At 36.8% G+C, this 25,276-nt stretch overlaps 3 protein-coding genes and 7 non-coding genes across 12 annotated transcripts in view; 9 read left to right on the plus strand and 1 right to left on the minus strand.

The window, feature by feature from the left end:
* The first annotated feature begins 2,939 nt into the window (after nucleotides 1–2,939).
* On the plus strand, nucleotides 2,940–3,053 carry LOC129430206 (U5 spliceosomal RNA). The gene has a single exon (XR_008639456.2). It is a non-coding gene; the product is annotated as a U5 spliceosomal RNA (small nuclear RNA).
* Nucleotides 3,054–3,469: 416 nt separating this feature from the next.
* LOC129430195 (U5 spliceosomal RNA) lies at nucleotides 3,470–3,585 on the plus strand. Its single transcript, XR_008639446.2, has one exon. It is a non-coding gene; the product is annotated as a U5 spliceosomal RNA (small nuclear RNA).
* Nucleotides 3,586–4,147: 562 nt separating this feature from the next.
* Nucleotides 4,148–4,262, plus strand: LOC129430200 (U5 spliceosomal RNA). Its single transcript, XR_008639451.2, has one exon. It is a non-coding gene; the product is annotated as a U5 spliceosomal RNA (small nuclear RNA).
* Nucleotides 4,263–4,728: 466 nt separating this feature from the next.
* On the plus strand, nucleotides 4,729–4,843 carry LOC129430198 (U5 spliceosomal RNA). The gene has a single exon (XR_008639449.1). It is a non-coding gene; the product is annotated as a U5 spliceosomal RNA (small nuclear RNA).
* Nucleotides 4,844–5,289: 446 nt separating this feature from the next.
* Nucleotides 5,290–5,405, plus strand: LOC129430191 (U5 spliceosomal RNA). Its single transcript, XR_008639443.1, has one exon. It is a non-coding gene; the product is annotated as a U5 spliceosomal RNA (small nuclear RNA).
* A 465-nt stretch (nucleotides 5,406–5,870) lies between these two features.
* On the plus strand, nucleotides 5,871–5,985 carry LOC129430197 (U5 spliceosomal RNA). The gene has a single exon (XR_008639448.2). It is a non-coding gene; the product is annotated as a U5 spliceosomal RNA (small nuclear RNA).
* A 786-nt stretch (nucleotides 5,986–6,771) lies between these two features.
* On the plus strand, nucleotides 6,772–6,886 carry LOC129430193 (U5 spliceosomal RNA). Its single transcript, XR_008639445.2, has one exon. It is a non-coding gene; the product is annotated as a U5 spliceosomal RNA (small nuclear RNA).
* Nucleotides 6,887–9,359: 2,473 nt separating this feature from the next.
* Nucleotides 9,360–12,665, plus strand: ociad2 (OCIA domain containing 2). 2 transcript variants are annotated; one of them, XM_073855970.1, is made up of 7 exons: nucleotides 9,360–9,565; nucleotides 10,475–10,566; nucleotides 11,129–11,182; nucleotides 11,352–11,399; nucleotides 11,504–11,642; nucleotides 11,771–11,856; nucleotides 12,573–12,665. In XM_073855970.1, exons 1-6 carry the CDS (start codon nucleotides 9,495–9,497, stop codon nucleotides 11,853–11,855), a joined length of 489 nt encoding a protein of 162 aa, XP_073712071.1. In that variant the 5' UTR covers nucleotides 9,360–9,494; the 3' UTR covers nucleotide 11,856; nucleotides 12,573–12,665. The 2 variants fall into 2 exon arrangements, with proteins under 2 accessions (XP_073712071.1, XP_055042701.2); XM_055186726.2 differs by having other exon boundaries at nucleotides 9,367–9,566; nucleotides 10,482–10,566.
* Nucleotides 12,666–13,154: 489 nt separating this feature from the next.
* Nucleotides 13,155–18,344, minus strand: ociad1 (OCIA domain containing 1). Its single transcript, XM_055186745.2, has 8 exons — nucleotides 18,117–18,344; nucleotides 17,865–17,949; nucleotides 17,714–17,767; nucleotides 15,152–15,199; nucleotides 14,924–15,056; nucleotides 14,521–14,741; nucleotides 14,204–14,359; nucleotides 13,155–13,790 (listed from the first exon to the last, which is right to left on the minus strand). The coding sequence occupies exons 1-8, from the start codon at nucleotides 18,174–18,176 to the stop codon at nucleotides 13,753–13,755; spliced, it is 795 nt and encodes a 264-aa protein (XP_055042720.2). The 5' UTR covers nucleotides 18,177–18,344; the 3' UTR covers nucleotides 13,155–13,752.
* Nucleotides 18,345–18,962: 618 nt separating this feature from the next.
* Nucleotides 18,963–25,276, plus strand: part of fryl (furry homolog, like) — a 123,777-nt gene continuing 117,463 nt past the window's right edge. For both annotated transcript variants that reach the window (XM_073855977.1, XM_073855978.1), the window contains exon 1: nucleotides 18,963–19,246. The gene's annotated coding sequence lies outside the window, so the exon portion shown is untranslated. The remainder of the gene's footprint in view (nucleotides 19,247–25,276) is intronic.

A 25,276-nucleotide genomic window follows, 5' to 3' on the forward strand; every position in this document is an offset into this window, starting at 1 on the left:
CTTCACACCGATCGTATTGGTTAAGACTCACTTATGATCCCTCCTTCTAAAGAATATGATTGGTTAGGAAAAGTGTGTACACCCATCAGTTATGATAGTTTCCTCGTGCACATATGAAGACCATCCCACGATGGCATGCTATTGGCTCAGCTGTGCACCAGAGAGCACACTTGGGGTAACTAAACAATGGTGAGAGCACTGTGAGAGAAACATTACAAGGCGAAACAGCTAGTTGTGTTTGTGTGTGCGTTGCTGTTCTCCTAAACATTTCTATGAAAAATTAGATTGGGTTAAAATATTGTTGTAAAAATGAAGTGATATTGGTAGTATTTTCATTGATTAATAAAGTACACAATTATATGCACAGGCACTTTTGTTTTTGATATATGAGATAATATAATTGCTAAATTATGTGTGAGACTTTACTGATGTCAATGTAGAATTAGGTGCTAATACATTGTATTCAATGTATTAATTTTCAATGTGTTTAATGCAGAACTTTGTAGTTAAAGTGACCAGCATACAAAATACTTGTATATTTGTTTTTTCTACTTCCAAATAGACCACAAATTTGCTCTAATATTCAGCAGCTGAATGGCTGGAGTGAAATACAGAGACTTTTTGTTTAAGCTTTACATTCTGATTACTTGGAGATTTCCAAAAATCCACAATTTCTGCCGGTGAACTAAAATCCACACACCTCCCAATGTAATGTGTTGAGGAGATAAAAACTGAGGTGCAGGCCCTGTCCTCCACATCTGTTAAACAGTGCTTGAATTAGTGAAAGAAACCCCAAATTATCACACAATATATTATGTTGTTACAGCATTATGTCAGATTTATTTATAAATGATTGCATTAAAATATTTGTATTTGTCCGCACTGTGATGTTTGCTCGATAGGCTATTTATGCAATAGCTATGCAATTTCTTTATAATCTTTTCCGCTGTCTGCCTCTTCTAATAAACTATTTCATACACTTTTTATACGCAACAGATGTATAATCATTTAGTATTTAGTATGACACAACTGGGCGGTTTTCTGGACAGGGCTTATCCTATTTCCAGACTAAAGTGCATGTTTGAGGTGCCTTTATTAAAAACTTTCACTGACATTTATCAGTGCCATTGTTTTGTCTCAAGATGCGCACCAGTAACGTCCTAATATAACTAAGACCTAGTCATTGATTAATCTAAACCCCTGTCCCAGAAACTGCCACTTTGTTTTTGTTTTCAGTTTACATTTTAATAAACATTTACAAATATCAACAAATGTGTGTTTTAATCAGACATTGCCACAGGTGTACAAATTGAATGACCTGAAGTCACAAAACGGAGTCGATCTTCTCAGTTTTGCAAGGTTAGGGTTGGGACAGTGGTTTTTAACAAATTTAGCCGACACCAAGAGACCATTCCCTGTCTGACTGTATTGTGCCAACTGTAAAATTTGTTGGAGGAGGTTTAATGCTAAAGTACTGTTTCTCAGGGGTTAGGCTTGGCCCTTAATTCTATTAATGGAAAATCTTAATGCTTAAGCGAGACATTTAGAACAATATGCTTCTAATTTTGTGGCTCTTTTTATTGCAGCATGACTGCCGCAGTGCACAAGGCAAGATCAATAAAGACAAACAAGATCCATCGTTGGATGAATTTAGCATAGAACTTGACTGGCACACACATATGACCTCAACCCTATCAAACACCTTTAGGATGAATTGGAACAGAGATGAAAAAGAGTCACAAAGTTGGAAGCATATAAAAAACCTAACCCAGTATACTGTGTTAGACTTGATGAAACTATTTTAAGTGCACTTTGTATCGCTGTTCTTGTGTTGCTATAATTGCTTCTATTCTTACCTTATTTGTAAGTCGCTTTGGACAAAAGTGTCTGCTAAATGATTAAATGTAAGTGAAAAGCCAGGCCTTCACAAATGCTCCACTGATGAGTTGGGGGAAAGCCCATAACAAAATCTGGTGAAAAGCTCTCCAGTAGAAAAAAAATTGTGGGACCAACCTCACAATTCAATGTCATTAAATTCCTTTAGGTATCCCTAGGTTTGACAATATTGTGTAGCTAATCACTGTTTTAACAAACTTTTACTGTAATAATTGGATGGCAGTAGGAGTATCATGGTGAGATGGTAATCGTAGGCCGGACCACTGTGAGAAAAGCGAAGTGAATTTATTGTATTTGATAATAGGCTTGTTCGACTTTATGCAGCGCAGCCAGAACTGTAAGGCGGATGACGTCAAAGTACCGCGAGAGCGTATCGAAATTACACTTCTCCGTGTGATTTCTGGAACCGCTCTCGCGGCACCTTGACGTCATCCGCCTGTCACTTCTTGTGGCGACGCCAGACGCATAGCTTTGAATCGCTCTCGCAGTAGTCTGATGTCACACGCCGATGGGTCTGCGCAACAACGTGTGAAGTCGAACACTCGCTTGATAGCTATTCTAGAGGTTTTCATTATGCCTCATCTCTCTCTCTCTTTCTAAATATTGCTTTATAAATGTGTTTTCTATGCTAAGTTAAAGTACGAGTTGTTTGACATGTCTCGGTAAGTACTTGCTTAAGGGCAGCATTACATGTAAATTATGTTTAATTAACGTTCAAACTGCTTGGGTTTCCTCATGGTGGGTTCTAATTTGTCGTGGAAGTCACATTTATCGTTTTTATGTTGGTAAAGGGGACAGTTTAACTGCATCTTAATTACATTTGACCAGTTAAATGTATTTAATTCTTTATTAAGTTTCAGTTACTGTCAATGGAGTTACAAGGAATTTACGTAATTTTAATCAAAATGTCTTTAGATATCAGTTATTTAGAAGTTGTACGTTCTGCTGTTAGTGGGTTTTATTTGGTAACTGGTACCAGTTACCGTCACTGATGTTTGTGTTTCTGTTTGTGTGGCAGAGATCCTGCACTACGCATTGATAATACACTCATGTTTCACCTCAACTCGTATAAATCTTTCGCCTTTTACTAAAGATTTCCGTGGGGAGGAGCACAATGAGTCGAAATTAATTTTTGTCGTCCTACGTAATTGTGGGGCTTCTAAAACGGTTAAACAAAGAAATCTCTTAAATAATTAGTGCTAAAGTCGATTTTCTTGTAGTGAATTTACAAGGATTGAATGGTGAGTTGAATGAAACAATCGATAGAAAATAGAATTTCCTTCTACTTTTGTTTTTTCGAATCGCAAATAGTTGATTGTTGTGTAGCGTAAAACTGTATATGAATGTCAAGGATCATGAAATTGTGCTGTGTGTGTGTCTGATCCTAACTAGTTCTATTGACTGGCATTGAACAAACGAAGAGACCACAGGAACTTTGTGGGGAGAGGGCGATTTTTAAACGGATCGTGAGCATCTCTATGTCCTACTGTTGTTGGTTTGGTATTTGGTTTACCGTCACTGATGTTTGTGTTTCTTTTAGTAGAGCAGAGTTCGTGCACAACTTTTCTTTAGTACACTCATGTTTCACCTCAAATCGTATAAATCTTTCGCCTTTTACTAAAGATTTCCGTGGGGAGGAACACAATGAGTCTAAATTAATTTTTTGATGCCCTTCTTACCTGTGGGGCTCCTGAAATGGTTAAATTAAGAGAGCAGCTACAAGAACGGTATACAGTTGCTGTTGGGATTTAACGAGAAAATAGTAATTTGTTATTGTTGTTCAGAATACCATTGGTCGGTTCAAGTAATGTTCTAGTCTTAAATGCATGTTTGAGCTGTTTTAATTTCAAAACACTTTGCACTGACACAATTCATCAACGCTGTTGCTTTGTCTTAAAATAAGTATAGTCCCAAGTATAGTTTTTTTGTATGGTTACTTTGTAAAAACTACTTAAATTTCCTAAAATAACTAGGCCTAGTACTTGAATCCAACAAATACATAAATACATTGAACATGTTTGTCCGATCCTGACTGGTTGTACCGACTGGCAGTAAACAAACGGAGAGACCACAGAAACTGCGGGAGAGAGGAGATGGGTCTGTCTGCGGACAGACAGACCCTATTGGGAGAGAGGGCGATTTCCAAACGAAAGTGTGCATCTCTATGTCCTACTGTTGTAGTTTGGTTACCGTCACTGGGGTTTGTGTTTCCTTTAGTGTGGCAGAGTTCCTGCCCCCTTTATCTTCAATTCACTCATGCTTCACCCCAGATCGTATAAATCTTTCGCCTTTTACTAAAGATTTCCGTGGGGAGGAATAAAATGAGTATAAATTAATTTTTTGTTGCCCTACTTAAGCGTAAGGCTTCTGAAACAGTAAAAATCAGAAAATTATTCACTAAAACTTATAATTGGAACTTATCAATGATCGTGGTACCACGGGGGGCGTATTAAATACTTACGTTATGTCCGTCCAACTTTAAATGAGCGAGCATGGATAAAACAAATTTGCTGAGAATTACACACATGCTATTATTAATGTATTAGTTATGATATTGTATAGAGGGGGCAGTTTTATTAAACTGTCAAAACAACGTATGATATTTATTCAAAACCTAACTATGGAAGATAATTGTGAAATTTTATGTCCGATCCTGACAGGTTGTACTGACTGGCAGTAAACAAACGGAGAGACCACAAAAACTGTGCTGAGGAGAGGGCGATATTCAAACGAAAGTGAGCATCTCTATGTCCTACTGTTGTAGGATGGTTACCGTCACTGGGGGTTGTGTTTCTTTTAGTCTGGCAGAGTTCCTGTCCACTTGTCTTCAGTACACTCATGTTTCACCTCAAATCGTATAAATCTTTCGCCTTTTACTAAAGATTTCCGTGGGGAGGAATAAAATGAGTATAAATTAATTTTTTGTTGCCCTACTGATGTGTAGGGCTTCTTAAACAGTAAAAATAAGATAATTATTCACTATAACTTAATGTTGACATATATCAATGATCGTGGTACGGGGGCGTATGCGTGTAACTTTAAATGAGCGAGCATGGATGAAACAAATTTGCTGAAAATGGCACACATGCTATTATTAATGTATTTGTTATGATATTGTATAGAGGGGCGCAGTTTTATTAAATTGTCAAAACAACGTATGATATTTATTCAAAACCTAACTATGGAAGATAATTGTGAAATTTTATGTCCGATCCTGACAGGTTGTACTGACTGGCAGTAAACAAACGGAGAGACCACAGAAACTGTGCCGGGGAGAGGGCGATTTTAAAACGAAAGTGAGCATCTCTATGTCCTACTGTTGTAGTTTGGTTACCGTCACTGGGGGTTGTGTTTCTTTTAGTGTGGCAGAGTTCCTGCCCACTAATATTCAGTACACTCATGTTTCACCTCAAATCGTATAAATCTTTCGCCTTTTACTAAAGATTTCCGTGGGGAGGAATAATATGAGTATTAATTAATTTTTTGATACCCTACGTAACTGTAGGGTTCTGAAACGGTAAAAATAAAAATAAACTCACCAGAACGTAGTATTGGAGTTAATCAATGGATGTTGTTAACATGATTACGATCGACAGGGGGCGTATCAAATACTTACTTTGTTAAGTGCGACCAACTTAAATGAGCGGGCATGGATAAAACAAATTTATTGAAAATGGTACGTATGCTGTAATAAATGTATTAGTTATGCTATGATTGTATAGAGGGGACAGTTTAATTAAACTGTCACAACAACGTATGATGTTTATTCAAAACGTAACAGATAATTGTGAAATTTATGTCCGATCCTGAGGTTGTACTGACTGGCAGTAAACAAACGAAGAAACCACAGAAACAGTGCGGAAGAGGGCGATTTTCAAACGAAAGTGAGCATCTCTAGGTTGTAGGATGGTTACCGTCATTGGGGGTTGTGTTTCCTTTAGTCTGGCAGAGTTCCTGCCCCCTTTTTCTTTAATACACTTATGTTTCACCTCAAATCGTATAAATCTTTCGCCTTTTACTAAAGATTTTCGTGGGGAGGAATAAAATGAGTATTTGTTAATTTTTTGTTGCTGTACTATCAGTAGAGCTTCTAAAACTGTAAAAATAGACATATATTCTCTAACACGTAATTTAGGAGTTGGTTTATGAACGTGCGAAAACAAACGTTTAGAAAATGGTGCAGATGCTATTATAAATATGTTAGTTTTGCTATGATTGAAAAAGTGGACAGTTTTATTAACCTGTTAAAACAACCTATGATGTTTATTCAAAATGCAACTATGGTAGATAATTGTGAAATTATATGTCCGATCCTGAGGTTGTACTGACTGGCAGTAGACAAACGGAGAGAGGCAACCGAAACTTTGTGGGGCGGGGGAGTTTCTCAATCCGAAGGCTGCAACCTCCGGAGGTCGCTTTTCCAGACTGCATACGTCATAAAGCCAGTCTTATTTCAGGATATTAACAATTATTAAATTAAAAATTATTCTAATGATATCGTACATTGTAGTAATATGCTTATTACCTTCGAATGTAATTCTTTGTTAACTTAAATAGACTGGATGGCGTATCCTGCAAATGCGACCTCAGCCTTCGGATTGAGATACGGACAGTATTGCGCAGTCACGTGACCGCCGAGGACAACCACTTTGACCTCCCATGATGCACTGCATGTTTAACTGTAATACTCTTAGTTTTATACAGTTCTATATACATATAAATTCATTTAAGATGTATATCCTGATTGCCTTACTCGCGTGTTGTAATATACTAGTTTTAGTTAAATTTTTTTGATAAGCGCAACTGTTGAGTTACCGTCACTGGTGTTTGTGTTTCCTTTGGTGTCGCAGTGATCTTGCACGTTGTGGTTTCAGTACACTCATGTTTCACCTCAAATCGTATAAATCTTTCGCCTTTTACTAAAGATTTCCGTGGGGAGGAACACAATGAGTCTAAATTAATTTTTTGTCGCCCTACTTCATTGTAGGGTTCCTTACCTGGTAAAAATGAGATCAAAAACATTGAAAGTTATTGGGATGTGTCATTATAGCGTTAGATTTGATGTACACTATTGAGTAAGTTAATGTAAAGTTTTTCATGTAGTAAGCCAGTATTACATAATTAAGAGCAAGAATCAGTGTTTTTCCAAGGCTGTAGCAATTCCGCGAGGAGAAACAGTACAAATAATTTTTTTCATTTACGAGCGGCGTTAAAAATTATGTTGAGGGACGTTTTATTCATGTTTTTTTATATTGCCAACTATGTTGAAGAGCATGCAAGTATATAAATCTGTCTGTTGTTATTATGACTGTATCTAGAAGGTTAAAGGCATTTAATGCCTTTATGTTACATGGGGCCTTATTTCACTGTTTTTAAGACAATATAACCAAACCAGTTCTGCCAAAACTCAATTTGATTTTAGTATTTTTGCATATAAGATAAGCTGAAAAACACAAAAAACTACTAAGAAACTGACTGCTTGTTTTTGTTCTCACACAGTGTTTGGATCATATTTTACTTCATTGCGTCCAATATCGCCTACTTCTATACTATATAGTATGCAACAATTAGTATGTGATAAATACTCAGATGATTTACTTAATGCTTACCTAGATTTCTCAGCTAGGAGGTTACTTGATGGACACTTTCCTATCCTATGAGGCCACAGTAGCCAAGTAGCAAACACATTTAAAGTGCACCTATTTCATTGCTAAACACGTTATTTTATGTAGGCCTATTTGGCATAATACAATGTGTTTGCGTGGTTTATGGTTAAAAACACATTATTTTCGACATACCGTACATTTTTGTAGCTTCAAATTTCACTCTCTTCCTGAAACGCACGTATTTGAAAAGCTCCGTGTCCCTGATTGGCCAGCTAATCTGTACATTGTGATTGGCCTGAATACCTCTGACGTCAGCCGGAAATGTGACGCTCCTTCCATGTTTGAAAGATTCGCAATGCAATGCTGACAGGAGTTAATTCAAGTGGGAAGAATTATGATAATGTTGGTCTTGTCCACATTAACAGGCCCAGGAAGTAAACTGTTGACTACAGTCTGTGTGTTTGTTATAGTCCAATGAAAGAGTTTTACGTTGGAGACAAGAACTCACGTAATCTTTAATTTGGGGTATGTACCTATTGCATATCGTTAACATGTTCTAATACACATCAAAGGAAATTTAAAAACGTGAATCGGACAATAGGTGCACTTTAAAGAGTGAATGAATTAAAGGTACCAGAAAACTATGAACATCCAGCTTTGCTGAACAGTAAGTGATCCGTGCATCAAGAAATGTATTACTCTTGGTTAAATTGTACTTGTTTAACAAAACCTGAGGAAATTATTTTTGTGGTTGTTGTAGGGGTCACAAGACAATAAGATGGTGGATGTAGTATGTCTGCAATGTATGCATACTGCACCCTATATACTACAGTATATAGAATGCGTACAGATTTAACAGTCAAGAATAAGTACTGTAATTGGCCATGTTGTCTGATAAGGACTTATGAGGAATGCTGGACAAAGGTGAGCTCCGATTAACTTGGCAAACACAAGCCATTAACACCTCAGTATATATATCAAGTACAAGTAGACAGGAAATGAGTACACTTCAGAAACAACATGTTTATCTCAAATGACATATAAAGGGGATTGACAATGGAAATAAGTATTCAAAGCGTAAATCATATCACACTTTTTACATTATGTAAAGCTATCATCATGCTTTCATATAAAAAAGATGGAAAGTTTTTAATTATTGCATCCATTTCTTTAGTTATTTTCTGATATATTGCTTCTCTCAGTTATAAATCCCGAAATGGTTGAGATCCTATGTATTAAACAGAACTTCTAATACGCTACAGCCCATCATGTTCCTTATCACAAAACTCCAGACTTTTAGTAGTTCAGGATAGCTCCCATTACTCCCACATGGCACCCATAGCTGGCACCTAAACTGTTGGACAGATTGGGACAGTATAAATCTAGATAATAGACACATCTCTTCGGCCTAGCATACATATAATTGCGTCTATAATAATTGTAACTTTGCATTTTGTTTATAAATAAATTAATAATAACTATCCTCTACATTTAAAGCTTTGAACCCCTGGCAATAACTTCAGATGATGCCAGCTCTGGAAACTGATTTATAATTTTTATTTTGTCAATTCTTGTGTTTATGTGTAGTCTACATAGTGTGCTTTTGTAAAGTTGCTTTTCAACAGTGTAAACTCTGAACAGCGCTGGTTATACAAATAAATGTGATTTAAATTGTGATGTTTTAAATCCATTCACACTTAATTTTTCCAATCTACTGTAAAGACATATTGTGCAAAATCAGATAACTTTTAGATGCGTGTAATGTGCAGGGCAAGCATGACGTTGCAGTGTGGTTAAAACCAAAAGGTGAACTCCGCCCTTAATCCTACAGCTCATCAGGGCCCTGCCCCTATGGGAGGGGCATGTACAAAGTCAATGACAAGGGGGGAGTCTAATGAGGTCTAAAGACAAACAGCAAAGCGAGTGAAAAGTATCTTTAAAAGGAAGGAGAGTAGACAAAGAGAAGAAAATACAGAAACGATTGATACAAACATGAGCACAGAAGGAAATCAGAATGCAGGAAGCGGAGCAGTGAATGGGAAATGCAACAAAGCTGAGTGGAAGGTATGAGAATGTGCTTTAGACACTTTAGAAGTGAAACAAGCTTAACCCATGGTTCATATGGTTTGGGGGGAGGGGGTTACTTAATTTTTTAACTTGTCACAAGTATTACGATGAAAGAAAGTGATTTGATCTTACATCACTGTGGCTGTGCATGGAGATGCGTGTTTGAAAATCTAATGTGAAAATAGTAAATTTCATTTGAAGGTAGTTTATAGGAAAGTTCATATGGTTTATACCAGGCATGCAAACTATTTGTAACAATATGTTTGTCTCAACTCATGTGAGATTGAGTATAGATGACTTTCTCATACTTGCATCAGCGTTATAGTCACCATGTTTACATAGTGTGTAGTAAAGCTTTCCTTTTCCTGTTTAATAGGATCGTTTAAGATTTATTATTACAGATTTTAGATACAAATATGTTTAGATTGGACAAATGTGTTTTGAAAATACAAGTTTTTTTAAACCAGCCACATGGTTAGCAGTACATGGTGATTATTTAACTCAGTGCTTCCCAATCCTGATCAAGCACTGTCACAATCTTCAACTTCTACAGAGATGCTGCTCTCTGGAAATCGCTGCCAATTGTGTGGGCCGGTGCTTCCCGGTCTTGGTCCTTGAGGACCCCCTCCCAAGGGGTTTTGGATGTCTCCTTGTTTAAAACACCTGATTTGGCTAATCAGCCTCCTTCCAAAATGGTTAACATGTCTCCCTAACAAGCTGATGAGTTAAATCAGGTGTTTTAAATAAGGAGACATCTAAAACTTTTTGGGAGGGGGTCCTCAAAGACTAGGATTGGGAGGCACTGGCTCATATAATTGCCTGGCTTGATGGCAGCGATTTCCTGAGGTAGCATCTCTGTAGAAGTTGAAGATTGTTCAGGACTAACATTCTCTGATCTGCTTGTTGTTACAGTGTCCCATAAATGACCCCAAATTTCCCAAAGACGATGTAGTGAAGATATGGAAGGAATGTCAGTACGAGAGCTTCTGGTATCGAGGTAAAGCCACAGACATATCAACACTTACTTTTCAATTCACTATATGAAACTTTGATGTGTTCTGTCTGAAATGTGATGGGCTTTACTAAAATATTAGTTTCTGTATACTTCATTACCTTTCAAAACGTGTGTTTTAGCCCCCCTCCCCTCTTAAGTACTTGACAGATGGATGTTCAAGAATTTTTCCCAAAAAGGCCTAATGAAGGAAAACAGAGGCACCCTTATGCTTCAGTGCTTATGTTTGAGCTGGAATGTAGTTTACCATTGGTACGATGTTTGCATTGGGGGAAACAAAATTGTCTGACTGTACGGTCTGGTAGTTATCCACTGCTGGCAGTGATCTGTTAAGAGATGATAGTGTCTCCAGTTTCATTATGCTGCTGAAGTGCCCTCTTGTCTGACCAGCCCCCTTGCATTCACTGCATACTGAGCATGTCAAATCTAAATAGTGTCCCTTAATTTGTATACTTTATACCCAATAATTTACATGCTTGATTTGTAATTTGCCAAACTTTTATTGTCATACTCTGTAGCTTAAAACTTGTGTTAAATGTCTCCACAGCTCTTCCTCTGTCTGTCGGGAGCATGACTGTGACAGGTGGCCTTATATACAGTGGTAAGATTCTGCATAATGTGTTTGACATTTCACTAGTCTGTCAGGACAAAATAATTGTGTTGTAAATGCACTGTGCTTTTAAGAAAATGTAGTGTTTGAAATGAAAGAAAAAATCTCAAAGCACATAAACCACTGTTACTGTTATGGCTTTTTAACATATTTTTAACAGGTGTCTGGAATAAGTCAAAGCGATTTGGGTATTTTCCCAAACTGATTTGTAAGTTCAAACCCCATACATGATTTTAGCATCATTACTGTACATCACTGCAATATCTTGTTGGAATACAAACTGTTAATTTAAATGTATACTTTCCTATGTAGTGGCGGGCATTCTGGGTTATGCAGTAGGCAAAGCTTCCTATATCCCGACTTACAGAGAGAAGTTTACTAAACTGGATCCTGAGTTCAAAAAAGCGTTTGGTTCAGGGTTTGGACCTCCTGGATTTGGACCTGGACATAAGTAAGAAATTGTCCATGTGTGAATACTTGTGGATTGTGCATTTAATTAGAGGTTTTAGTTTTAAATGTTTGCATGCAGTGTACCGAAATTAATTTTGTACATTTTTGGTAATGTTTTCCTTTAAACAGACATTGTCACCATGTGTGTGAAAAGTGCAAGAAAGAGGGAACAGAAGCCACACCGACAGCGTCTGATGCGCCCACTCAAAGCTGATGTAAAACATACCTAAACACACCCATTTAAACACACTAACCCCACCTCTTACAAGCATGTATATACTTGTACAAAAAAACACACACCTACTGACACCTATTTATGTGGGAATAAGTGACAACAGACCGTTGAAATATTCAACAATAATGCACACCCGAGGTCACCATGGGTGTGCGTTATATTCAAATAATTTAACAGACCGTCAATTATTACCCTTATCACACGGTTATCACAAGACATTGTATAGACACCTATTGTCAACTATTTTCTTTACAAAACATCATTTTACAGCAAGAGAGAAGGGGAGAGAAAGACTCACCCGCTCACTTTGCTTTTGATGCAGTGTTTTTTGATGTATAAGGAAACAAGTTGGCCTATCAATATTTATATAAATTTTTTCCTTCAGTATTTATGTATAATTTAAGTATTATACGGAATGAAGCAAAAACAAAACTAAACAAGCGGGCAATCAGTGTTTATTTACTGTATTCATTTTCTTTTTTATTTTATTTATTCTTCTCACTTCTTTCTTTCGCTACCACATACATATTTATCCGTTATTTCAGTTAAACCTGGCGTATAAGGAACTACATCTTAGGTGTGCAATTACTGAAAAATAATGCCACCCATAAAACTTCCTCAGCCAATCAGAATGAAGCATGGTATAACCACACCTTATCAATGTCAAAGGTAAATCTGTCATTGTTTGTGTTACAGGGTCGTTAAAATGAAGAGGACACAGCTCATTAAACAATGTTTTTGCAATGACTTTTTTTAAATAAACATGAAACTTAACAGCTTACTAAACAATGTTTCTGCAATGACTTAAAAAAAATTTAAACTTTAAACACGATGCAGTGTTTTTCTTCCTACAGCTCAAATTGTACAGCATGGCGGTTGCAATGCCAAGGTCATGGTTTTGATGCAATACTTGATAACTTTGGATAAATTAATTTGTTTGCCAGGAAATCTGGAAATGTAAATATAACCAAAAGCAGCAAAAACTTATTTTAAACTAACCACAAGGGGTCGCCAAGACATTACAAAACTTGCAAAGCGACAAATTTATTTTAGTGTGAAGCTTGAAAAAAATACATGAATAATTAAGCCATATCTGTGTCTAATAGCAATGATGGTTTGGCACTAATAAATGTTGTGTTGGTGCAAGAAGTAAATCTGTGGAACGATGTATTTGCCAATATTTTTTAAACTACTTGTTTGTTAATAGTTGCTATAGATTTAATTGTATTTGATATTTACATACGAAGGAAATTATGCAATGAATTAAAATAAAGCCTGTCATTTAAAGCCTTCTGTTTATTAACAGATTTACTTTCTTTAAAATAATGAAAACAAAAATGAAACATTGTAAAACTTAGAACAAGCATATCTTTGTCTTATCTCCTGTAGAGGCTATGACACTGTAATAATTGTAACATCAGAGATGTTATTATCACCGGTCCAAGTCCAAAAATATTCAAAGCATAACTGGTTACCTGTTCACATTTTCCTTTTAAAATTTTTAGTAAAAAAAAGTTGCATTTTGGGTTTATGGTAAATAATTCCATTTGAAAAATGTATTTATTTCATAAATACATTTCATAAATATGTATTTATATCAGACATAAAAAACACTGATATTAATAGAGCTTAAATCCACTTACAGCAAGAAGCAAACTGGATAAAGATTTGTTTTCATACCATTTATGCAATCAATTCCAAATAAAGTTGCAAACAAATTTGCATTCATTTCCACAACTGAGATTTCCCCCTAAAAGGTACATTCATTTGCAGTGTGAATTTGAGGCTTTCTGCCTGATCTGGCGGTTTAGGCATAAAACAACAGGAGTTCCCATATATTCAGCTGTTTTCAACAAGGTTTACAGGTTGATCATTCTCATTCATCCCAAGCATCTCCATACTTGTTCTTTTTAACTGGCAAAGCAAGAAAGGAAAAAGAAAAATCAGTCATTAAAGATTCCAGGTCTGCAGATGAAAAGATAAGACACTAAAGTGTATAAACTAGCCTACCTTTATACAAAAGTCTATTCAGAATAACAAGTGAAAACATCTCTTACTATAGTATAACTATGCACATGGCTTTTTAGAAGATAGCACAGTGGTAGCAGGTTTATACCCATATGATGGCCATAAAGTTGCTTTGATCCACCCATTGTTATTCCCTATAACCTAGTTATATAACCCAAAGGTGATTCTAGGACTCTGAATTACAGTACTGCATGACAGAGTCATTTTTGTTATAAAGTACATGTAAATTAAAAAGAAGTATAGAGGTCTTTATACATTTCATCACAATCCCTATGGACACACAGGTTATATAAGCTCACCATCCTTTTTAGATGCTGCTACTTCTGCTTGCGGTTTCATCAGGGTTTCGGCTTTCTGTGTGAGAGTGACCTCATAGTTCTCTCTGTTTTTATTGCGCAGGTCCTCATACAACACAGGCTTCTTCTTGGGCACGTCCTCATCTATATAGAGCGGAGCTTTGGAAAGGGTATAAACTACTAATTAATAAATCATAACAATCGGATGGCAAGTCCTTATTTAGTAAATAATGTCTGTTTGTTTAACAATCTTTTTTATTATATTTTACTTCATTTTTACATTAAACATTAATAGTGTATGTGTGCGCAAGTAACATTACCTTGAGGGGGTTGGTCATCCCGAAACACCACAGGACCAGAATCGCTAAATCCAGAACTTAAGGGTGAGGGTTCGTATGATTGGGAGGGGTGGCTGTAGGTATAATCGCTCGTGTAACTGCTGTATCCCTCAGACACAGAGCTGTGGTCTGTCGGAGGTTGAAACAAAGACTCGGAACCAGGCTGTTGAGCTGCTGGGTTTGGAAACTCTGATTGGTTAAACCTTAAAAAAAAGATATCAGGTACAAGAATGTTGTTATTGTATGATATTGGTCTCTAATTACGGTAATATACAGTATGCAAGATTAATATTAATGTGTATTTGAACGATATCTTTAGAAACAATCAATAAATTGCAGAAGTGTCTGAAATGCGATGTGCATGTCCTTAAAAACATATCCTTACTCGGAAGGCACGTGACGCAGACGTCCCTGTCGCAGTGCCTCTCCTAGAGGGGAGTTCTCTAATTTCATAAACTTTTCTTGACAGACCCTCATGTAGGACATCTTCCCACCGATGTATCCAAATATGCCAGCAACTGCAAAAAGATCACATACATTTGAAAAAGCCTTTAAAAAGCCTCTTCTTTTAGTTGCTCCTATATTATTAGTGTCTGCTGTTTGTGATACGCACTGGCAACTTTGGGAATGGAGCCAAATCGGGGCGATGGAGCAAGGATTCCTAAAGACAAACAATACAAATAACATTCAATTAATATTAGAGCTGAAACTGATTACAGTAGCAAAACTATTAACCATTACAATTGTTAAAAGGGACATTTCACAAGACTTTTTAAGATGTAAAATAAATCTTTGGTGTCCCCAAAGCACATATGTGAAGTTCTAGCTCAAAATACCATATAAATAATTTATTATAGTATGTTAAAACTGCCACTTAGTAGGTGTGAGAAAAAATTTGCCGTTTTTTGGGTGTGTCCTTTTAAATGCAAATGAGTTGATCTCTGCACTAAATGTCAGTGCTGCGGTTAGATAGTGCAAACTAAGGGGCAGTATTTTTATAATAAAATCCCCTTCTGAAAACACAAGGGGAGCAAAATTTCAATAACCCATTTTTTCACATGCTTGCAGAGAATTATTTACCAAAACTAAGTGACTGGTTTGATCTTTTTCACATTTTCTAGGTTGATTTTCAGAAGCACTGGGGACCCAATCATAGCACTTAAACATGGAAAAAGTCAGATTTTCATGATATGTCCCCTTTAAAGGTAGACAGCAGTTACTGGCTCAAAAAGTAAGCTTTGAAAGTTGGGTTGGAAAAAGTACATAAATACTGAACATATTAAATCCTAAAAACCATCTTGAGGAATGTACACTTTTTTTGGACAAAGCTGATACACCAATTTTGTGAGTCAATATATACTGCATCATATATACTACTGATTATATATATATATATATATATATATATACACACACACACACTCACCTAAAGGATTATTAGGAACACCATACTAATACTGTGTTTGACCCCCTTTCGCCTTCAGAACTGCCTTAATTCTACATGGCATTGATTCAACAGGGTGCTGAAAGCATTCTTTAAAAATGTTGGCCCATATTGATAGGATAGCATCTTGCAGTTGATGGAAATTTGTTGGATGCACACCCAGGGCACAAAGCTCCCGTTCAACCACATACATGCTCTATTCTATTGGGTTGAGATCTGGTGACTGTGGGGGCCATTTTAGTACAGTGAACTCATTTTCATGTTCAAGAAACCAATTTTAAATGATTCAAGCTTTGTGACATGGTGCATTATCCTGCTGGAACTAGCCTTCAAAGGATGGGTACATGGTGGTCATAAAAGGATGGACATGGTCAGAAACAATGCTCAGGTAGGCCATGGCATTTAAACTAATTGGCCTGAAGTGAGCCAAGAAAACATCCTCCATTACACTACCACCATCAGCCTGCACAGTGGTAACAACGAGCTTGTGCAATTTGTAGCCTCTTTATCCTATTTGTAGTGGAGATGAGTGGTACCCGGTGGGGTCTTCTGCTGTTGTAGCCCATCCTCCTCAAGGTTGTGCGTGTTGTAAATGGTAAATAGTAAATGGACTGCATTTATATAGCGCTTTTAACAGACCTATGTCCATCCAAAGCGCTTTACAATTCTCTCGTCGGGAGCAGCTGGGGTTAGGTGTCTTGCTCAAGGACACTTCGACACTTGGTCTGGTGGAGCCGGGGATTGAACCACCAACCTTCCGGTTTGTAGACAACCTACATGAACCACTAGGCCACTGCCGCCCCCATTTGTGGCTTCACAAAAGCTTTGCTGCATACCTCGGTTGTATCGAGTGGTTATTTCAGTCAAAGTTGCTCTTCTATCAGCTTGAATCAGTCAGTCCATTCTCCTCTGACCTCTAGCATCAACAAGGCATTTTCGCCCACAGGACTGCCGCATACTGGAGGTTTTTCTCTTTTCACACCATTCTTTGTAAACCCTAGAAATGGTTGTGTGTGAAAATCCCAGTAAATGAGCAGATTGTGAAATACTCAGACCGGCCCGTCTGGCACGCTCAAAATTGCTTAAATCACCTTTCTTTCCCATTCTGACATTCAGTTTGGAGTTCAGGAGATTGTCTTGACCAGGACCTCACTCCTAAATGGATTGAAGCAACTGCCATGTGATTGGTTGATTAGATAGTTACATTAATGAGAAATTAAACAAGTGTTCCTAATAATCCTTTAGGTGAGTGTACATACTGCATCTTGCATAAGTTTACAAAAGTTTATCCACTGGATGTCTGACAATCTATTTGTAAATATTGAATTAAGTTTTGGCAATTATTTAACCATTTTAATAACTAGAGATAAACATTGGATTATGCAACAGATAAGTTTTGTGTTTGTGTGTTTTGTAGCATATTAATATGATAACCGTTTGTAAACCCATAGGTTTACTACAAACACCATGTCTCAAACTATGGTACTTTAGCAAAACCATGGTTAATTGAGGTCTTGTTACCATTATTTTTTTGTTTTAAAAAATATAAAACCATGGTTAATCTTCATACGGGTTATAAGTGTTGTACCTTCACACAATTAATAAACTATCAGTTTGTTATATCTGTCTTTTTCATGTTATAGTCTATATGCCATGGTTTCAAAATCAAATTGATAAAAAATAAATCGTCCGATACCTCTGTGCATCTCATCTCAGTTTAAAGGAACTCACCTCTAGATACCATTGCCTGAGTGACTGCCATCGCAATTGCAGAAAAGGGCAAGGCTACAAATAACCAGAGAGATGATGTGTTACACTGGGACGTTTTACAATAAAAAAAACATAACCTGCAAAGTCAGTACAGTTATAGATCACTACTTACATCTGTAAAAGAAGCTTTCTGAATTACATTCTTTAAAGACACGCCTCTCATCTTCAGTAGGAACATAAGCAGCACCTACAGGACCCTGTAAAGACAAAAAGACTGTATTGACTAAAGCTCTGTGAAAGTGTCAACGATCTATTGATGCTCAAAACCGAAAGACTACACACGCACACACATTGTTCTTTAACTGTTTATTGCTCGAAAATGAGCGGTGTCTTTACTGTCACTGGTAAAATGTGCATTACTTACCTTGCCAGACCCATGTGGTATTTGCGCAGCCGGGTTGAATCCGGACGATGCTTGCGACATGGCTTCTTATATAAACACGGTGTTATTAGATTAACAATAGTGTGATTGCAGTAGCCATGGGATTTATACACACGGATTGTGGAGTTAACTACTCAAACGACAGACTTTATTACATGACCTCCAGTCGACTCATACCAGCAAACAAACTTAACCCGGAAGTTGAGGCGCTAAGCCGGAAGCACCAATTAAAAGTCTTTAAAAGATTTTCTTTTTTATAATTTTCTTTATAGTAATATTTATATAATATGGTTGAGCGATAACTATTCAAATGTTGAAATGTTAATAAAATGTGCTTTTTACGTATAAAGTGTTGATACACATATGAACTGAAATATAGTTTTAGTAAATAATTATTTTGTAAATATTTTTATTTACTTGTTAATAATAGTTTAATCACACAACATGTGTATCTTTATGTTTCTACACATAAACTCTGAATTCTGAAAAGAGACAAATAAGTACTAGGTTAGATTAGAATCAAGCAGTACAGACAGTTATGCACGATTTAATCTTCTACAAAGAAAGCTTAAATTTTAAATAATATGATTATTGGTCACTTTATTGACTTAATCAATTTATATGTTTTTTCTTTTTTTCTAGACTATGCACTTTTAAACAACCGTGTGTTTTGACACCAGAAAAGAATCGCGTTATTTCGGCCAATCCGGCCAAGCAGTTAACAGATTGATGGCAAAATCAGCCAATACAGTGGATCTTTTTGTTAAGCGTGCGAGCGAGGGGCGGAGCCTAGCTCCGCAATCTTGACACCGTAGCTCCCCTATCAGAGGATCGGATTGTCAAAGCCGTTAGCCAGCGCTGCTCCAATCTGATGGACAGGGAGGTGGGCACGTTGTCATCCGTCGAGTTTTTAGGTGTTTAGCGAAAAGACCGAGATCACGTATAAGATCGCGAATGGATAACCAACTGGATGAACATTAGAGAGCAACGGATGTAAGAGTTTTTTTGTAAAGCTCGCACTAGTCTCATTTTTGGAGAGAATAAGCAACGGCTTTTCAGCGTTAGCGCGAGCAGGCTAACTGACGAGGAAAAGCGCAGCTGCTCTATAAAAGGTAAGAAAGGCCGATTTCTGTTTGAATAACCTCAAATCACGTTAGACTGAGAGAGCAAGCTTTCAGTATTAACGCTAGTCGGCTGTCTTATCAGATGTACTTTCCCTTTTTGGTTATTAAAAGTCAGTTTGGCGACTTGCATTCGAAGCGAAGATGAGTGCAGTTAACGTTAGTGGCTGTGTCACAAAATCTTAAAGAGCTTTTTGGCTAGACTGCATACTTGGACGTGCATGGTCATAATGTACATGCGAAATATGTGAACTAACAAGTTAACCAGCGTTGAAAGTTCAAGTCTGAGTCTACATCCACAGGCCACTTTGTGACTTTCTGCTCAGAGTTTGGACGATAACATAAGGGAGACCTGTATTTAACAAACCAGAGTTAACCTTTTCATCATGGGACATACAGTTACGAACCTGTAATTTAAAAATATTAGTTGTGAAAAAAAAAAATCTAGTACAATGTTACTAAAATTGGTTTTATGTACATTTATGTAAACCGATAGATTGATAAACTGACGCCTTTTCACTGCTTCTTTATTTTTTTGTGGGAAGGTGTATTTCTGGTAAATAATCTCTGAAGATGTAAGTAACCGAATAACTTGTCTGTAGACATTGGTTTCTGTTAATCCAGACACCTCTTTTCTCTTACACGACTATAATAAAATCACTTGAATAGTTCACTATTGTTTATTAGGTGTCCTATGCAAACATGGCCATGAGTCATAAATGATGCTAACAGCCTCTCAGCATTTGGTGTGACAGCAGTACGTTGTTCAGCAGTGTGCAGAAAAGAGTTCACACTCCTGATGTGAGCTTTGAAAGGAGTGTGAACATTCTGCTCTTTCTGTGTAATGATCAGTAGTATAGAAATAGTGTGTTTCTTGTAAACAGCGGTGCGGTTTGGGTAGACAGATGCAAGGGATTATTGCACTGATGGTACATTCTTTAGCGTAAATTACTGGAAGTGGGATTTAAGTTGCAAAATCTTAAACGATACAGAAATTTCACCAAGAACTAAGGGTTAGTAATGCTTGCAAAGGTTAATATGAACAAACTCCAAACCCTGTGTAATGTGTGTAATTGTTTTGGACAGACATGAATGTTTTCATTTGCTTGAAGTTTTCCTGTAGCTCAGTTGGTGAAGTATTGGGCATGTGGTGTAAAGTTTATGGGTTTGATTCCCAGAGAAGACATATGCTGATAAAAATGATCGCTTGATTGCGTTTCAGTTTGGTTTGGATAAAAGAGTCTGCAAAGTCTGCAAAAATGTACTTTTCTAAGAGATCAGGCTCTGTTGAGTTTGGTCAATAGGTCACCCAGAACATCCTAGCAACCATACACAGCAATGTGCTAAAAACAGTCAAAATACCGTAACAACAACCGTAGCAACCGCTTGGGAAAGCCACACTTATTATATATTCTTTAAAAACTGTTAACATTTTAACCTATACAGTTTTACCTGTTGTAACGCTAAAATCCGTAACTTTTTCTTAAAAGGAAATAAAAATCCTTTATTGACCAAGTACATAAACAATCACTGTTCAAAACTGTCGACTAACCTTACCACGATTCACAATGGTAAGCTTTAACTGATTAATATTAGTTGAGCTGTTGGACAGTGGTGGCTCGTGACTGCTCATCCGAGGGGTGCTAATTCAAAATAAGTGTTCGGAGTGTCACGTGTGTGGTTCCCTTTTCCAAAATATGTGATTGTGTTCTGCGTGTCGAGAGATCCTGTGTGCATCACGTGTTTTGTCAAAATAAGTGCCCGCTGCACACGCGTCAAAACCGTTTATGATAAAAGAGACGCTCACGTTTACAAAATACACACAAGACAGTTTCTTAACAGTAAACTCTGATTACGCATGAGATTATGCGAGTATCTGGTAAATGCGAGCGTCTCTTTTATCATAAACCCTTTAGACGCATCTGCAGCTGGCACTTGTTTTGGCATGACACGTGATGCACACAGGATCTCTTGACTTGCAGAACACATATTTTGAAATTACGAACCACACACGACGGCTACATATATCTTGTGACGAACTTCACATCGTGCGCCCTCGAAAAAGAAGTCACCAGCCGCCACTGCTGTTGGGTCAGATTTTGTGGTAACAGTCAGTTGTTTTTAAAATGCCTAATACAAGTACGTAAAGTAACCTGCAATTGTATGTGTTAAACAGAGATGGCGACAAAGAGGCAAAATTTACGGATTATAGTTTAAAGAAAAAAAAATCACAACGTAGATTATTGCATTTTTCTTTTTAATAAAAACCAGCATCAATGCATATTAAATACCTGTTTAAAGCCGCATTCACGTTACAAGCGACTTATTTTGCTGTGTAACAACGTCGTTAGGGGGCGTTTCTAAATCTGGTTGTCATAAACAAATGAGTGATGTCCACTCCAGTATCTGACGAGAGATGGATGACGTGAACTCCACTGCTTCGCTCTCATTGGTAGTCGCTCCAGAAAGTAGCCCATCATTTGCATAAAGTTGCCCATCATTTGCATAAAGTTAAACTTTTCTCAACATTGTTGCGCGACTGGAAACGCCCCATCCAGTCGCCAACGGTCACTTGTGTTAGTATTTGCTTTTATCACTATAGTCACCCTTATAATAAAACCTTAATCTGTACGTTATACGATTGCACCCTTTACAACAAGTTGCAGGAAACATGCTTCAATATTAAATATTTAAAGAACTCATTCCTGCTAAATTTTTCAAAAGCATCCTAGTGACAGTGTATTGTACTGTTTATATCGATTGTCTTGTAAATTGTCCAATTTAAGATTTATTCTCTGTAATTGCCTCCTCGCTTGAACTAATGTCTCAAGGTAATTAGTCCCACATAAATGAAAGAGAGATACAGTGCAATATGGTCCTAATCCAGTGGGATCGGTTTGTCATCAACAGGGGTGGGGTTGAGTTTAATTGCTTAGCGATGCCGTGTCTAAGTATGCATTAATTTTAAGTTGCCTGAGGTTCTAGTGTTTTATACCCTCTTTTTGTGTAAGGCTGTACATTATTAAAAGCACAAACACAACAGAGGCTGTTGCGCAACTGCAGTTAAAAACACTATGTAGTTTACATTACATGTGTGCCGTATTTCATTTTCACTCTCGTTTTCTACATATTTCCCTTGAGAACCTCTTTGTTTTTGTCATGAAAGACTGGGGGGAAAACATAAACAGTGAGGCCTTTGGATTTTTTTTAGTTCTCTGTTGTCTGTGACCGAATGAAGCTTCTTGTACGAGCAGAGACGGTCAGTCTGTTGTTGTAGGTGGCATATTAATGCACATGTGGGCATTCTGGAACTTAGGCAGTACAGAGCTGGTTTTTACTAGAAATAAAGGGGATTTTTAATGTCACATTTTTTTTTCTAGAACGGATTAAATGATGTCACAGCGTGTTGCCACTGGCTCTTTGTGCCCTTTAGCGATAATACTAATTACACATTTGCAATCGACAGTCATGTATGGTGCGCTTCTGCAAAGCATGCAGATGTCCTGCCCGTGTTTTCCAAACGCCTACTTTGCTGATGGTTTGTCGCTGTGACCTTGCTGGTCTGCTGTCAGCTGGCACTCTGAGATTGCCAAGAAAATTTACCCAGCATTCTTTTAGATAAAGGACTGACTGTTATAGCATGGCCAAATGAAACCGTGGTTATTTTAAAATGTTTAGGAAAGAAACCATTCTTAAGAATACAAGGTTGTACAGGAATAAGATTGAGAGATTGATGCACATTGCGATGTTATGATCTGGGTATCTTAATGTGCATCTGAAAATACTTTCCATGGATGTGTTTATATGTGTTAATCTGAATTAATGAGGGACACAGGACTGCAGGATCTGTGCGCTTTACACAGCCCTACATTACATTTAACCTTCCTGTTATGTTCAAATTTTAGCAACACTTTTAATGTTTAATATCAAATTAACCCCAAACAGTGTAATATATGCTTAATAACTTCAAATTTAAAATAAAAATTGTAGAAATAAAACAATTTTAATATACATAAATTGTTTATTTAAAGATTAATTTCTATGAAAACATATCTTTTCTAGCACTTACATTTAGTGTTTATTTAGTAGTAATGAAAATATAACATTTATTTTATTTTGTAACAGTTTTACAAGTTTTTCACAGATTATAAACACTATATTATAGTATAAACACTTATCAGTTTTACAGGAACACTGTGTGTACTGTATGTATATTTATATACTTGGCATACACGTTTATCCAAATTGACTGAAAGTAGCTTCAAGTCAAAAAGTAGTTTAAAAGTTTAAAAATACAATTTGCATATTTTTCCAGATATGTCAAAGTAGCTTTGGGGTCAATTTGACCCCAAACATAATAGGAGGGTTAAATCAATAAACTTTTTGTGAATTGTATATGATTAAAAACAAAAGACTTGGAAAAAGTCAACAACTTTCTATTGTGTCCTTGTCAGTAAGAAAACCATACAGCATTATGTGCTTTCCAATGTAAATATTTTTGAAAGAATGTCTGACATAGGAGTCGGTTGGTCTGAATAATGAATTGAGTCAACCCGCTTCCTAACAGAATGAACTCGCGTTGCTCATTTCCTTGTTGAACCGCAGGTTACTATGTGTGACTCAAAATGAGCTGAGAAACCTTACCGTCTTATATACTTTTGTACCATGTTTTTTTCTCACCAAAATGTAAACTTTGTGAAAGTTGCTGTAGTAAGTGTGTGGTAGATTATATGGCAACACAAACATATTTTATCATGATTTTTTGTACGACTTTTGTAAAAAAAAAAAAACTTAAAGGTATAGCGGAAGATTTTCTTTTTCTGGGTGGATCATCAATACTATTGGTCCTCCTAGTTGTCAATCAGCACTGTTGCGCAACTGCATTTTTAAAAAAAGTCGAGAAAGCGGTTCTTTTCTAAAATTCGAGAAAATCCTCTGCTATACCTTTAAGTGACTTAAAAAAAGTGGAAGCTGAAGATTGTATTGGCTGCAGGATGCTGTGGACTACTGGTGTAAAGGATTGCACCGAACTTTATCGGTGTGCGGGGAGTACATTATTAATTTCTGGGCTGCAGGTTCTGTCCGGGTTCTTTTCCCAGAGCCTAAGGTAGTTGCAATCCCCCATAATTCATCATTGTGGCTCAGATTTGGATCTCACACATGCTTGCATGATCCTCACTGTCTGGTTCACTCTCAGTGATATACGCTAGTTAAGATGAGGGATTACTTTGTGGGATAGAGAAGGAAAGAGATTTACAGAGGTCAGATAAAAGCAGAAAGTAAACTTTATATCATTATAATGTTCAGTAGCTGCTATCAACCTATAATGTCACTGCTAAATGTTTTTATTTGTATGTGTTTTTCATGTGCTTTCGGTTTAATCTTTATATTGAAGTAGGTTCAGTTCAAAGGTCAGAGCGATGATTTAGTTGGCCGGTTTATTTCCTCTGCCAGTTTGACTTTAGGGAACATAGGCCGTTTCTCAATTCCAAGTACGCAAAGAACGGACTTGTGTTCTTGTGGAGACCAGTCTTGCCAGGCAACCTTGGAGGAACCAACTCGGAAGGACATGAGGACAGAGTAAGCATCGTTGTGAGAACTGAGATGTGCTTTTGCTGTGATCTTCCTGTTGGCTTCTCAACAGTTTTTAACTAAATTTAACATCGCAACATTCATAGCATGATAAACATACTATTATTTACAATATTAATCAATATTTTTTATTGTTTATATTGCTGCATTTTGACATTTTTAAATACGTAGATAAAAATAAAAATATTTAGGCGTAACGTTGCAAATGCCTTAAGATTATTTGTGCTGTGCCAATTAAACTCACATTTATTTGTAAAGTTCAGCAAAACACGCATTTCGCATTATTTCCTTATTAAAATGTTTTCTAAGAAAATGTCTACCTCAGCTAAAATGATAATATAACAAATGAAAGACTACATGTAAATATTAGACACACAGGAACGAGCAAGTCTTCATTCGATGCATCCTCGATATCAAGAACACATCTGG

This window comes from Misgurnus anguillicaudatus, chromosome 18, assembly GCF_027580225.2.
Source record: "Misgurnus anguillicaudatus chromosome 18, ASM2758022v2, whole genome shotgun sequence".
NCBI lineage: Eukaryota > Metazoa > Chordata > Actinopteri > Cypriniformes > Cobitidae > Misgurnus > Misgurnus anguillicaudatus.

What these genes read in the sequence shown, in the direction of transcription:
- ociad1 (XM_055186745.2), bottom strand. Translation starts at nt 18,176, where the DNA reads ATGTCGCAAGCATCGTCCGGATTCAACCCGGCTGCGCAAATACCACAT. An exon ending in AGAAAGCTTCTTTTACAGAT is followed by an intron (nt 17,768 to 17,864) that starts GTAAGTAGTGAT and finishes GGTTATTTGTAG; the next exon opens with CCTTGCCCTTTTCTGCAATT. An exon ending in GGATGACCAACCCCCTCAAG is followed by an intron (nt 14,360 to 14,520) that starts GTAATGTTACTT and finishes CCCTTTCCAAAG; the next exon opens with CTCCGCTCTATATAGATGAG.
- ociad2 (XM_073855970.1), top strand. Translation starts at nt 9,495, where the DNA reads ATGAGCACAGAAGGAAATCAGAATGCAGGAAGCGGAGCAGTGAATGGG. An exon ending in AGGTGGCCTTATATACAGTG is followed by an intron (nt 11,183 to 11,351) that starts GTAAGATTCTGC and finishes TATTTTTAACAG; the next exon opens with GTGTCTGGAATAAGTCAAAG. An exon ending in GTATTTTCCCAAACTGATTT is followed by an intron (nt 11,400 to 11,503) that starts GTAAGTTCAAAC and finishes TTTCCTATGTAG; the next exon opens with TGGCGGGCATTCTGGGTTAT.